We start from the raw sequence: 13,298 nt of genomic DNA on the forward strand, positions 1-13,298 counted from the left end.
TGTCTTTCTAAACATGCTCGTTACAAAAGTATTTCTGTTATAATTTACTCAGTATTCTTCATAGAAAGTTATTGAATTTAGCCTAACCTATGTGAATGTTCACAAATTAAGAAACCATAACACTGTAAGAACTAATTATATAACAACAACAATAGGTATACTAATAGTAATAAAACTAATAGATGTTATCAATAATAATAATAATAATAATAATAATAATAATATTAATTTCTCAGACCTGGAAGCCCTGAACAGATGTAATAGTTTTTATCACTTAGTTCATCAAAGAACTAAGAACCACTAAATTGCTTAGTTTTTGTTGTGTTTCCAATCTATGAGAGGCAAGGGGTCTAATGATCTTTATCCCATGGAGTTAGAGACTGAAAGTAATTATTGTTTGTTTAAAACAAACAGGGGTTCCTGGGTGGCTCAGTTGGTTGAGTGTCCAACTTCAGCTCAGATAACGATCTCACGGTTCATGAGTTCAAGCTCTGCATCGGGCTTGCTGTTCTCAGCACAGAGTCTGCTTTGGATCCTATGTCCTCCTCACTCTCTGCCCCTACCCCACTTGTGTACACACTCTCTCTCTTTCAAAAATAAATTAACATTAGGAAAAAAAAAAAAAAAACAACAACTCTTAAAGCAATACTCCTCACATTCCCTCCTGGGATAAGCCTGGGAGCAGGGAGTGGTGCTGGCCCACTGCGGGTCAGGTGCTGTTTCATTAATTCATAGCAGCTTCCTGACTTGCCCAGCACAAGGTAAGAGCAGCAATAGGAACTGATGAAGAGCTAGATTATTGTGTTCACTTTTGCTCTTGTAAAAATCATCAGAAATACAATTGCAAAATAATACCAAATTCTAAAAATGGTAAAACTGCACTCCTAAAAATGAATCTGCCCATATTGTGGAGCTGCAACTCAGCGTACCTGCCAAACTTTATGTGCGCAGAGAGACATGCTTTATTATTCTTATTTTTCATTATCACAACCATCTATTTTTTTTAATGTTCATTTATTTTTGAGAGAGAGACAGAGTATGAGCAGGGGAGGAACAGAGAGAGAGGGAGACACAGAATCCGAAGCAGGCTCCAGGCTCTGAGCTGTCAGCACAGAGCCCCATATGGGGCTCGAACTCACGGACCAGACCACGAGACCATGACCTGAGCCAAAGTCGGACTCAACCGACTGAGCCACCCAGGCACCCCACAACAGTCTTTTTATACTCAGGTCTTATAAAAGAATGCATGCCTCTGTATGACAAGACATGTTTTTCAAAATACTCACCTTCTAGAATAATATTTAAATATGGACAGGCATTTACACAAGACAAAGCCCTGAATTTATTTTTTCCTTGAGTTATGTAATGTTCCCTTTATTTTGTCACTGAATAAAATTGGGAACAAACCACAAGGACATGTGTATTAAGTGGTTAAGTAAAAGGATATGTCTGAAAAGGTAGAGAAGTGAAGGTAAAACTAAAATCTCTGGAAACCAAAGAAACAAGAGATGAAAGTGTTTTGATGCCTGGACTTTCAAGTATGGCAAACTTGGGTTCAAAGCTTCCATCAACCATGAACGAGCTGTGTGATCTTAAGGTCACCTTACGTCTGTGAGGCTCAATTTACTCATCTAAAAAACGTCAGTACTACCTAATTTACAGAGTTTTAAGGATATAATGAAATAGCAGATGTAAACTTACTGTCACTAGTGCCAAGTCAATGGTAGCTTTAATAAGTAAGTATTTCTGTGGCTTATAACAGTTCTGGGGCTGAATTTAGATGCTATGCAAAGAGTGTCTGAATTAAAAAAAATTTTCACTGACTTTACGTACGAAAGTTATCTTACCTTAGTTTTAGTACTGAGCTTATCTGAGCCTGATTATTGGTGGGTTACCAGTCTCTATTTTCTCTTAGGTAGGTAGGAAAATGCCACCTAGCAGTAGTTTTCAAAGTTTGGTCCTTGGAACAACAGCATCAGCATCATTTTAGCAACAGGTTAGAAATGTAAATTCTAGGATCCTGCTGAATCAGCAATCTTGGCGGTAATGTTCTGGACTTTGTGTTTTAACAATTCTCCAGGTGATTCTGATACTGGCTAAAGCTTGAGAAACATTCATCTAAAGGGACTTGGAAAAGGCAAACTTCCTCCCCCAGCTAGTGTGCTATATAAATAAAAGCAGCTATGACCCAATGAAATTAGTTAAAAATGGAAGGCAACAAGTGGTTATTAGGAAAGACCAAGAACTTTTTATATGAAAGGGACTTAGAGATTTGTGGGTCTTGTCAGGTAGGAATGATGGAAAATCTTCAAAGATATTTGGTTATTCATAAATTTATACCACTTCTATTAATATGAAAGTTCAGTGATTCCAGTGTGATTTGGATTTAAAGTTCTATAACACAACTATCTTTACAGAGGTAATTCATCAAGCATCTAGAATTTGATCACTATTTCTAAAAATATATGTATATCATCAATTACACATATGACAGGTTTATCTAAGATTATTCCTAGGAACTTCATAGGATAGAAATAATCATAAATTAAAAGTTCTTAACCTTGGTGTTGGAATGAAAAAATCAGGGAAGTGTTAAGGTAGAAAGTCAAGGGCATGGTAACATTCTAAGAATAAAGAAAAAGGGGGTAAAAAGAGGGTAAGAATTATTAAAGCTCAGATTATAAGCATCACATATAAGGTAAGGAAGGAACCAATGTCATAATCTACTAAATGATTTCAAATGTTCAAATAGTACTCTGCTTATTAGATTATGTTAGGAAATAAAACCAAATATCATTTCCACAAATATCTTTTCTCAGTCCACCTTTCCTCTCATTAGTTTTCCCTTATACCAACCGACTCATATCATGTATGTGTCAGTGGTAGGGGGGTCATATGTGTGTGTTTGGATTTCTATCTTGTGGGTGTTTAGCTGTGAACGTGTCTGTCTGCTCCCAACATCTCTTTGTAGGTGAGAAGTCACTTGACAAGCAACTTTGTAAAAAGGCCTATTTTTGAAAAAAAAATATTTTCAGGAGTTTGTAGTACTTCTTTTTTAATGTATATATTCTCACTGATTAGATCACCTCCAAGAATCAAAGTTATGACCTACATACATGTATCTACCCACTAGAAAGAATTTACTCACTTAACAATCTTGCTTCCTTTGGTAAATGGAGAAAACACAGTTTCCCTTTGTTTTACAAGACCGTGTAACACCAAAATTTGAAATAAAAAAATAAATATAGCAATAACATTAACGAAAATTTCAGTGAAGTCTTCTATTAAATAACATTATCTTCTAGAAGGATTAAAACACAGTTTGAATTTCACCTGACTTTTCAGGGAAATATATACAGCAGAGACAAAAAAGTGTATTTAAAAAAAATCTCCATGTACTTAGGTAATTGCTAAATCTAATGGCATTATTTTGGCCGAGAAGAATGATTCATAATCTGGGGGATAGGAATTCACATGTCTTTCTTTGCCTCTTCCATATGAAATTTCCTTATGAATCTAAAATTTTCAAAATAGCCCAAACTGTTTTCAACATTAAAGGAGAACCAGCAATACATTCAGAGCCCCCAAATTCGGGATAATGTGATTAAATTACATTTATGGAGGGGGAATTGGCTCACATAATCTGAGGTGTTGAAGTGAAAATTATCTAAAATGAAAGTAGCGATCTAAAAGTACTCCCACAGATCTTCATCTGATAGAGAGCACAGAAAAACAGAAAGATACTTGAGCACATTTCTCAAGTATGGAATATTAGTCCTGGGTAATAGAAGAAAACATTTTTTGCTAAAACAAACTGATGATGTACAGCAGAAACTCTTGCTACCAGGTAGATACAAATCAAATAGTGATTTGACAATGGGTATCTGAACTTTATAGTCTTGTAGCTTGCTGAATGTAGATTTGAAAAAAAAAAAGGCAGTCTCAAGTTGATTGACACTCGCTGCAGTAAATATATATTTTTTAGTCTAAACAGGGTAACTATTTAATGTCTTTAAAGCAGGCATTGAAAAAATGATTAACCCACCAATTAGGCAAACTATAGAATTCACAGGAGCAGAAAATAACAAGATCCATGCACGGAGCTCCCATCTTATATAAGGCATTAACGTAGGTTTGCAAACAGCCCAGAAAATTTAAGATTTATGGGCTGAAAAGTGAAAAACACAAATAAGGATTTCTAAGCCCTAAGGGGTGGGGGGGAGGGGGTTGAACAGTTGGCAGAAATAAATTTTGCTGCCTAGAGAGAATTGTTCTTATTTACGGTTGGAATTAGAATTACTTAGAATTTCATAACAAAGATCTAGTACCTTCACATCCTCTCTCAATCTGTCCATTGCAGAAAAGAGCATCTGAGATGAGGTCTGGAAGTCGTCCATTTAAATCAACTGAGGCCAGGCAGCCTTGAAAACCCTCCTTGGCATGGACGAGTTTCGGCAAAGATTTGTAGGTTTCTTTAGCCACTCCTCCTATATATAAGTCACCTGTGGGAAAAGCAAAGTTTTGGTCACAAAAGTAACTTGTCATTGTTTTAAACATACAGGAGGATAGGAAAAAAAAATAGTTTGGTTTATTCTTCATTGAATTAATAAAAAAGTCAATTATAATTAGATATTTTCCTAAAAGTATACAACAATAGAAGCGCTTGAGTAACATACCAGCATTCAAAGATAGTTTTCCACAGAGAATTGAATGAGCTCAATACAGTATGGCCAAGTGGAAGGAATATGGGCCATCGGGTTGCATATTCTTGTACTAAAATCCAAGCCTGGTTATTTACCAAGCCTGGTTATTCTGCAACTTTTAATGTTTGTTTGTTTGTTTGTTTGTTTGTTTGTTTTAGTTTTTGTTTGTAGTTTCTCTGATCATTAGAAACCCCATTTCTAAAATAGAAATGATACAAATCTGTCCTATAGGTTTTTATGAGAATTAACTGAGATAAAATATAGAAAGTATCCACCAGAGTAAAAATATGAACTAGACACTAAGTCAACCTTCTGCTTAGAGAACTCTGGGTCTTTATGTTAATCAGAAGTTCAACAAATTCTCTTCAGTGTCTACAATTACCTCCTCCACTAGAATTGCCCATTATCGTACTTGCACCTATCACATTCACTAACTGACTCCCATTAAGAGTCTGCTTACATCCTTTTTTAGGTATTTTTTTTTAACGTTTATTTATTTTTGAGACAGAGAGAGACAGAGTATGAACAGGGGAGGGGCAGAGAGAGAGGGAGACACAGAATCTGAAACAGGCTCCAGGCTCTGAGCTGTCAGCACAGAGCCCGACATGGGGCTCAAACTCACGGACCGTGAGATCATGACCTGAGCCAAAGTCAAACGCCTAACCGACCGAGCCACCCAGGCGCCCCAGGTATTTCTTATTTAGGTGAAGTTATATCACTTTGAATTCTTTATGATGCTCTGGGAACCACTAACAATTTATCAATTTTTTTAAATTTTATTGAAGTTTCTAATGGAACACTTCGCTCTGCTAGTATCATGTCTCTAGGTTTGATATTTCCCTGTTTTATGGGCAAGAGAGATTACAATCCATGTTTGATTGCTTCATTTCCTATCAAAGATTATCTACCATATCTGTATGGCATTGAGTAGATGTAATTCACTGACTTTAATAAACACTTAGTCAATGTAGAAGACAAGGAGGGTGACCCCAAAATTCCATGAGATATATTCCTGTTTAGAAGTTCTACTAACATACTCTATTGAGCTATTTATTTTTCTGACTTTTCATTATCAGTTGGGTTTTCTCTCTCAGATTAACCAACCTTTCAGGCCACCTGATACCTTTTCCCCAATGTAACACAAAACTCCTACATTCCTAATGTTTATCTGGGTCCCTCTGTGTTGTCTTCATGAGACTTGGAATAAAGGAGAACACGTGGATACTCATGCTGTTTGTTGAGTCATGAGTCCTTGTTCTCTGACCCAAAAGTCTTCTGTCTTCTGCCAGCATCCATGAAACAGTAATAAGTTAACCTATTAGATTGTAAGTAGGCTGAAATCAAACCACAGATATAAGAGTCCTGAATTGTACTGATGAGTGAATTGAGCTTGCTTAAAGTCATTTTGCCATAGAAACTGAGGACTTAGGTCCCTGATCTATTAACTAAAGCTCTAAGTATTATACCGGGATGCCACTGATCCTGCATGAGATGTACTGAAGGTACTGAATGTGTTAACTTCCCCTACATCTTGAACAAAATAAAACATCCATTGACTACTAACTATATTCTTAATATTAAAGGATAGTATGGGTTTCATCTGAGATGGGATACTATTTTTGAAACGACTTATTTTTTTCTCCATATTTCCTTTTTATCCAGTCTTTGCTCTCACTTAAATTTAAAGCCATTGTGTTTTAGTTATCTCAGAGAAAGGGAAAGAATCAGAAACCAAAGATATCAAATTATCTTCCTGCATTTCTGCAAATTACCTTTTTGCATAAGTCAAGACTCTTAAAAGTATGAAATAGAATATATAGCCAACTACAAGAGAAGAATAAAGCTTTCCTACCTCTCATGTAAACACACAGGAGAGAAAACGAGAGAAGAAATGTGCACACAGTCAATGAATACCAAAAAGAGGACACAGTGCTCTAATTTGAGGGCTGAGCTCCAGTGGAGGTAAAAACTTCAGGTAAATTTACCGAATTCTATTGATTTGTGTGTAGTTCCATAAGAGAACTGAGAAGTAAAAGCGGAATTCTTGGGAAAAACATAACTGCATGGTAGATTTAGACATGCTAAGAACTTAGGCAGCCTCACAGAATTTACCATATTCCAACTGTGGTATGGGAGCGACACAATTCCCAGAGTTTCATAGAAATAAACAGAAAAAGACTGACATTAATTGGCCATGCACACAAGAATGAAGATGCTGGCAATTCAGTGGACATCCGAGCTATAAGGATACAATACTCAAGACCAGCTCCTGTGTAATCTCTATCTCCCAAAAGATCAACAGTGGAAGTCCCCCACCCAAATAATTTAGACATAATCTCAGGGAAGTAAAGGGGAAAATTGCCTGAGATTACATTTTCACTAACTCAAAGGATCAGAACTCAAACTAGAAACCAAGGTGAGTGATAGAAAAATAGAGAGTTACCTTTCATATACATCTGAAATTCTGAGGAGAGATTTAAACTGTTACATGTCAAATATCAATGCAAGGACATGCTCCCTATGTTCATTTGTTGAACTAAATTTGTTAGAACATTTCAGCTCTCCTCCAGGCCTATTGAATGCAGTGCTCGAGAACAGAGGGAATAGTTAGATGAAGATTTCTTAGCATTGCTGCAGGCCTTTTGGAAGTAGAATTTACACTGAAAGTTATGTATAAGACACTACATGTTTGCTAACCTACCTTCCTCTTTCTGATGGCACCCTCCTGGAAGGGACAGACTGTGTCTCTATTTGTTTTACATTCTCCCAAAGTGGCCTACAAGCACAGTGGACACTCGACACATATTGTCAGCCATCTGATGGACTGAGGTCATAGTGGAAAAGAATCAAGCAAGAAAGAATGCTAAGGCAACACATGGAGAGAGAGCTAATTCTAAAATGCACTTACTTCCTTTCCCCGCTTCCTGCCACCATCCTATTTTTTTTTCTTTTGGCAAACATATGTGCCTGAACAACTTTTCAGAGATTACTGCAGAGAAGTAGAAATCTTCCCCTTGTGTTATTAAAGAGCAGAAAGTATCGATTCAAGCAGTGCAGGATATAAGCCTCAAACATATACTAAGGTGGATAAGTAGGGAATAGATTCTCATTTTCATTACTGAAGCTGCACTTAGCACCACCACTTCATACTGTCTTTATAACCTCTTCATATAGTAGATAGTGGTCTAACATCCCCTGGTGGGTTGCCCTATGAAGAGAACAAAAGAAACCCTTAAGTGGCCTGAGCCCCATATAGCATTAACACTTCATCAAAGATGCAGCTTTTCCTTTTGATCCTTGAGGTGATGGAAGTTAAAATGACCCATTAGCATTAATGGGATCTTGCAGGCAAATTCCTGTGCACAGGAAGGAGGATATGCTTTTTAATGACCCTGTGTGTGAACAAGAGCCAGGATGGACATCTAATAAGAGTCAGGTTCATACAGACTTGAAGCCAGCCTGTTACCCCTTCTTCAAGCTATGAAGGGTTGATTTTTATTCATATCCTTTAAGTAGGCCATGCATGCAACTGACAAGCCAATGATGGAATTGGGGCATTTTTAGCAGAAGATGCTGAGAACATGTATAAAGCCCAATAACCTCAAGCATTTAGAGAGTATTTTTTCTCCAAAAAAATCTCAAACTACATTCTGTTTCTGTCTCTGTCTCTGTCTCTCAAAGGTGTTATCTATGGAATGATGTAAGGTGATATCACAAATATCCATATTCTAGTAGTTGGGCAGTAATGAGTAGGGAATAGTGCACAGGCTTTTTACTTTATCTGGCTATAAGCCTTGGCTCAGCCACTTACTGGTTGTCTTAGTGAAGGCACATTAAGTTACATAACTTCCTTAAGAGTCAGATTCTTCATATGTGAAGTGGGTTAATAATGCCTATCCTGCAAGACTGTGAGGATTACAGAGAAAGTATGCAAGCACTGGGTACAGCATGCACTCAGCGCACGACAACTACTGGTGTGACTGTTGGTATGCCTGGCAAGGACACATCTATGGTGTATCTCATTCTATGTTGATTGTAGTAAGAGATACAGAATGAGAAGTCTAGGCTGTCTCCTTGTTTCTAGTATAACTAGAATGACAAGGTGTCAAATTCACATCTTACTTTGCTAGATTTGCAGTCATGTGTGTACTTGGAGTGTGCCTTGCACTGTGCTATAAGAAGCTCCAGAGGCTCCTTTGACATATTCGGTTACAAACCCAGCAGCACTGAACCTGGTTACAGAAAGAGGGCAATTACTTGATAAATATCTTCTAATTTGATATAAACAGATTAAGAAATAGAAGAATTCTGTGATGTCCCAGGGCCAGGTCAAAAGAGTCAAGCTAAATGTGCCTTATACAATCAGAAAAATAAAAGGCTTTTATGGACTTGGATTGTAAGGTGGAGCATCATGGAAGAGTTTAGACCCAAAGAAAGGATAGGCTACATTACTCTGTAATAACATAAATGTTGTGCCAGGCATGGGGAACAGCACAGATAAACCATGAAGACAAATTAACTACAGCAGTGAAGAAAGCATACAAGAGTTGGCTGGAAGGCAGTAGTTTCTAAAGGGGCCATGATAAATAATGTTGACTAAGTAAAGTCAAAGTCTTCTGAGTAACACAATAGAATTTATGACTACTGGTTTCCAAAAAGAAAAAAAAAAGACAATGAGAAATCCAAAAATATAAGTCATGCAGGCTAGGGGACACAACAGAATTTGAAGCAGTGATAATTTGGACAAAAGAGAGGGAATTACATTTAACACGAAACAGGAGGAATCTGAGTAGGAGTGGTCCATAGCGATATGATTATAGGAGCTGGGGTCTTAGGGAAGAGTTGCTGAGTCTGGAAGGTGCAGCTTGGGAGCCATCAACCAAAAAAGCAGGTAAATGAAGTGGTATAAGACTTTTTCTCTTCTTTTAAAACACGGAGCATACGGCAATTAGAGCAAGGACTCCAAGCTCTGCCTTACAGCAGCAGAATGCAAGTGTCAAGGTATAATTAGTTCTTTGACTCAGCTTTCCTGTTTATTCATATGTATTTTTTTTGTGCTTCTTAAACATTTTACTTTCATTTTAATTAAAATAAGCATACATTAAGAACAAGTGCTTTATAGATTTGGATGGCTAAAACTCTAGGGAAACTTAAGAAGGCTCTCACAATTTCTTATAATTGGCATTTGGTGGGCAAAAAAAAAAAAAGGCTGAATATCCACTGCCTTTCTTTCCTACTGGCTGGACTGGAGAAAGTATAATTCTGGAGGCTTTGCTCTGGATAGGACCTTGGACAGCAAATTGGAACACAAGTCTAACTTTGTTCTGAATTCTTGTGACTAGCTGGCAGAAAGAGTGCCATCAGATTGGGCTAGTTTCTGAGAGTTATTCTGCAGGAAAAGTACCTTCTCTTATCCCAGGGAACAACTGAACTCTGCCCCCAAATTTGTATCATTATCTTTAATTTTAATCTTTTGTTGTACATCCACAAATGAACCTCCTCAGGTCAGATCTTGACCATATACCTTAATGCAGACAAATTAAATCTAGACCTCTTTGTATATATTAGGTGTGCCCTCTTAGAAGAAAAATCATCTTCAATACCTTGGGAACAAACATTCATTTATTTACTTTATTTTATTTTTTTCTGGGGAGAAAGCTGAAGTCACAATTTCCTCTGACTGCTTAAATAAATTATGTTAAATTACTGAAAGCAGAAGCACAGAAGCTAACACATTTAAACTCAAGAGTAGACAAATGGAAACCTTTATAACAAACCACACATGGGATTAAACAATAAACACTGTCCAAGACCACATCTAAGATCAGAGCACACTCAGTGTTCAATATTGAAGTCAAAGTTGGCAATTCAAGTAGATGTTTTGCTCTGAGATACAAGATTTGTGTCTTCCATAGGTCTCTTAAAAATGTCAGGTTAATTTTAGAAACTCTTTGCTGAGGAGATAGATGCTCACTGGTCACCAGTTTGATTTATTAGTTATCCATTAACTTCTCTACACCTTAGTCTTTCTTGGTATATATAAGGCTAAGTGCTAAAACCACCTGGTTTTAGTTCTGTAGTAAATACCTATCAACTCTTATCTTGAGGCTTATTCCGGCATTCTAAGTTCAGCCTAAAACCAAGCCATCATCTTTCCCCTGCACTGGGAAACTACTTCTAGACTTTTCTGTTTCATAGCAATCCCATTTCTCATCTCTCTGATACCCAAATTGAAATTTCAAAATCATCTTTTAACTCTATTCTCTATCTCACACCTTACATTTAAATTATTGACAAGAACTCATGACTCAGCTGTATCAATACTTCTGACATTTGCCAATTTCCTTTTCTGTAATTTCCTTTTCCAGTTCTTGTCTATCTTTCCCCTTGTACACCTTTCATGCAAGAGCCTGTTATCTGGTGTACCTGCATCCATCCTTCCTCTTCATCAACACCAGATCAGTCTCCCTACTGTGTTCGGTCTCTTCAATACCTCCCTCCACTTCTAAATAAAGCCAGAGGCTTAGCAGTATTCAAGTGTCCATGGCATTGTGAACCTCTTTTCTTTTTTTTTTTTAATTTTTTTTTCAACGTTTATTTATTTTTGGGACAGAGAGAGACGGAGCATGAACGGGGGAGGGGCAGAGAGAGAGGGAGACACAGAATCGGAAACAGGCTCCAGGCTCTGAGCCATCAGCCCAGAGCCTGACGCGGGGCTCGAACTCACGGACCGTGAGATCGTGACCTGGCTGAAGTCGGACGCTTAACCGACTGCGCCACCCAGGCGCCCCTTGTGAACCTCTTTTCTGACAATTACCATATTTATTTCCCAGTTCTTTGTGTGAATATCTTACCTTACTATTACTTTATAAATTCCTTAAAAAATGATCATGAGCTTTATTTACATTCTCATATTCACTTAGTAGTCACTCAAAAATTATTTGTTGACTCATTGGATGAATAGATGGATTGGTGGGTTTGTATTCACTAAGTAATCACTTGAAGAATAAAGACATAGTGAAGGTTTTATGAGAGTATAACAGCCATATTTGTCCTTTGTTTCCTCTACTTGAGAAATAATAAAGTCAACTGTGGGGAATTTTTCTTCTACTGACTCCTTTCTTGAACGCAGAAGTGAAGCCATCCAACTCATTAAGAGAAGCCAATGCAGTGGCATTTGTTTTCTCCATTCTAATAGAGTAATCCACGACCAATTTTAAGTGACATATATTGAATTTATTTGTAGAGAGAGGCAGACAAAGATAGAAGTAGAGAAACAGCTTAGGGTATCAACGTGTGGCTATGAGAACCCCCTCGTGAATCTTTTGCAGCTAGAGTAAGTGCAAAAAGCTTTGTGGGGCATTAAACTCTATCCCACCCTGGCACTCTGCCTTATTCTGTCTCTGGCCATTCTGTTATTCTCTGTGTTGCTTTGTAAAAACATATAGCCTCCATAGGAGCACTTCACGTTGTGGACACTTTACACTATTTCTCCAGACTCTTCCTCTCGGTCACCGAGTTCTCAGCCCAGAAAGGCATGTGTCTACTGTTTGTGGGTTATCACTCAAGAACTCTAGGATTAGTTTTTCTGGTTTGTTGCTATAATCTCAGCTACTTGCCAGCCAAAGGTATTCCTGATCCTACACCAGCCTCCCACATCCAACAGTATACTGCTTTTGCTAAAAAGATTTTCAGTTTTACAAAAATCACTGAGACAACTGAACTTAAATGTGCAGAGCCCTGTCCAGGTGAGAGAGAGCCTCCTCAAAGCTTTGAGTCCTTGGTAATCAGTGTTAAGCATTGCCATGGTCACAACCAGAAAAGATAGCATTCATTTTATAATATAACAATGGGGATTGATGTTGGTGTAGCATCCTAAACTTTACTGAGCATTTGTGCATATATAATTTCATTTGATTTTTGTTGAGCTACAAAAGGAATAACGGTTATTTTGGAGACATGCCCCAAATGAAGATGCTATGGTTCAAGGCCATAATGCCAGAAAATGGCAGGGTCGAACCCCAAGCATAGGTCCCCTGAAACCCTGACAATTTCCACTTAATCTGTACTGGTTTACACACTGTACACTCCAAGCAGCAAGTAGCCAATTTGGATAGCCCCGTTACTACAAAATACAAGAAGTTTTATAGTATGTTTGCCAGTGAAGAAAAGTAATGGTAATAAATGTTGGTCTGAGTCAATGCAAACGAACATAAATTCCCAGGACATTGGGAGACTCAACTGTATACTAACTGAGTAATCTTATGAAGAAAAAAACAATTTGCTTCCACAGACATAAATATTAGGTATCAAAATTCTGACGAGGGGGTAGAATTCTTATGCCTCCACAATTTGGTTTTTAGATATGGCAGCTATTTTTCAATTGCCTCCTACGAAGAAATGAGTAGGACACTTGCATTCATGGATGGCCCAACCTAATACTTGTATATGAACAGGTTGGAGAACTCTGATAAAGTTAACATTCAGACCTTAATGTTTTCCTGTGGTGAGCCTGGAGTGTTCATATTGACATTATGTTCATAAATAGGACAGATAATGCTTTCGACATCCTGAAGTTCCTGCCTCTATCTGATG

The 13,298-nt window shown here is 37.5% G+C and overlaps 1 protein-coding gene across 26 annotated transcripts in view; it reads right to left on the reverse strand.

Moving 5' to 3' along the window:
* The window catches only part of NRXN1 (neurexin 1), a 1,127,382-nt gene that overhangs the window by 549,951 nt on the left and 564,133 nt on the right, over window positions 1-13,298 (reverse strand). For all 26 annotated transcript variants that reach the window (XM_019827182.3, XM_019827181.3, XM_019827189.3 and 23 more), the window contains one exon: window positions 4,329-4,502. In XM_019827182.3, the coding sequence (XP_019682741.1) occupies window positions 4,329-4,502 (174 nt within the window). The remainder of the gene's footprint in view (window positions 1-4,328; window positions 4,503-13,298) is intronic.

This window comes from Felis catus, chromosome A3 (genome assembly GCF_018350175.1).
Source record: "Felis catus isolate Fca126 chromosome A3, F.catus_Fca126_mat1.0, whole genome shotgun sequence".
Taxonomy (NCBI): domain Eukaryota; kingdom Metazoa; phylum Chordata; class Mammalia; order Carnivora; family Felidae; genus Felis; species Felis catus.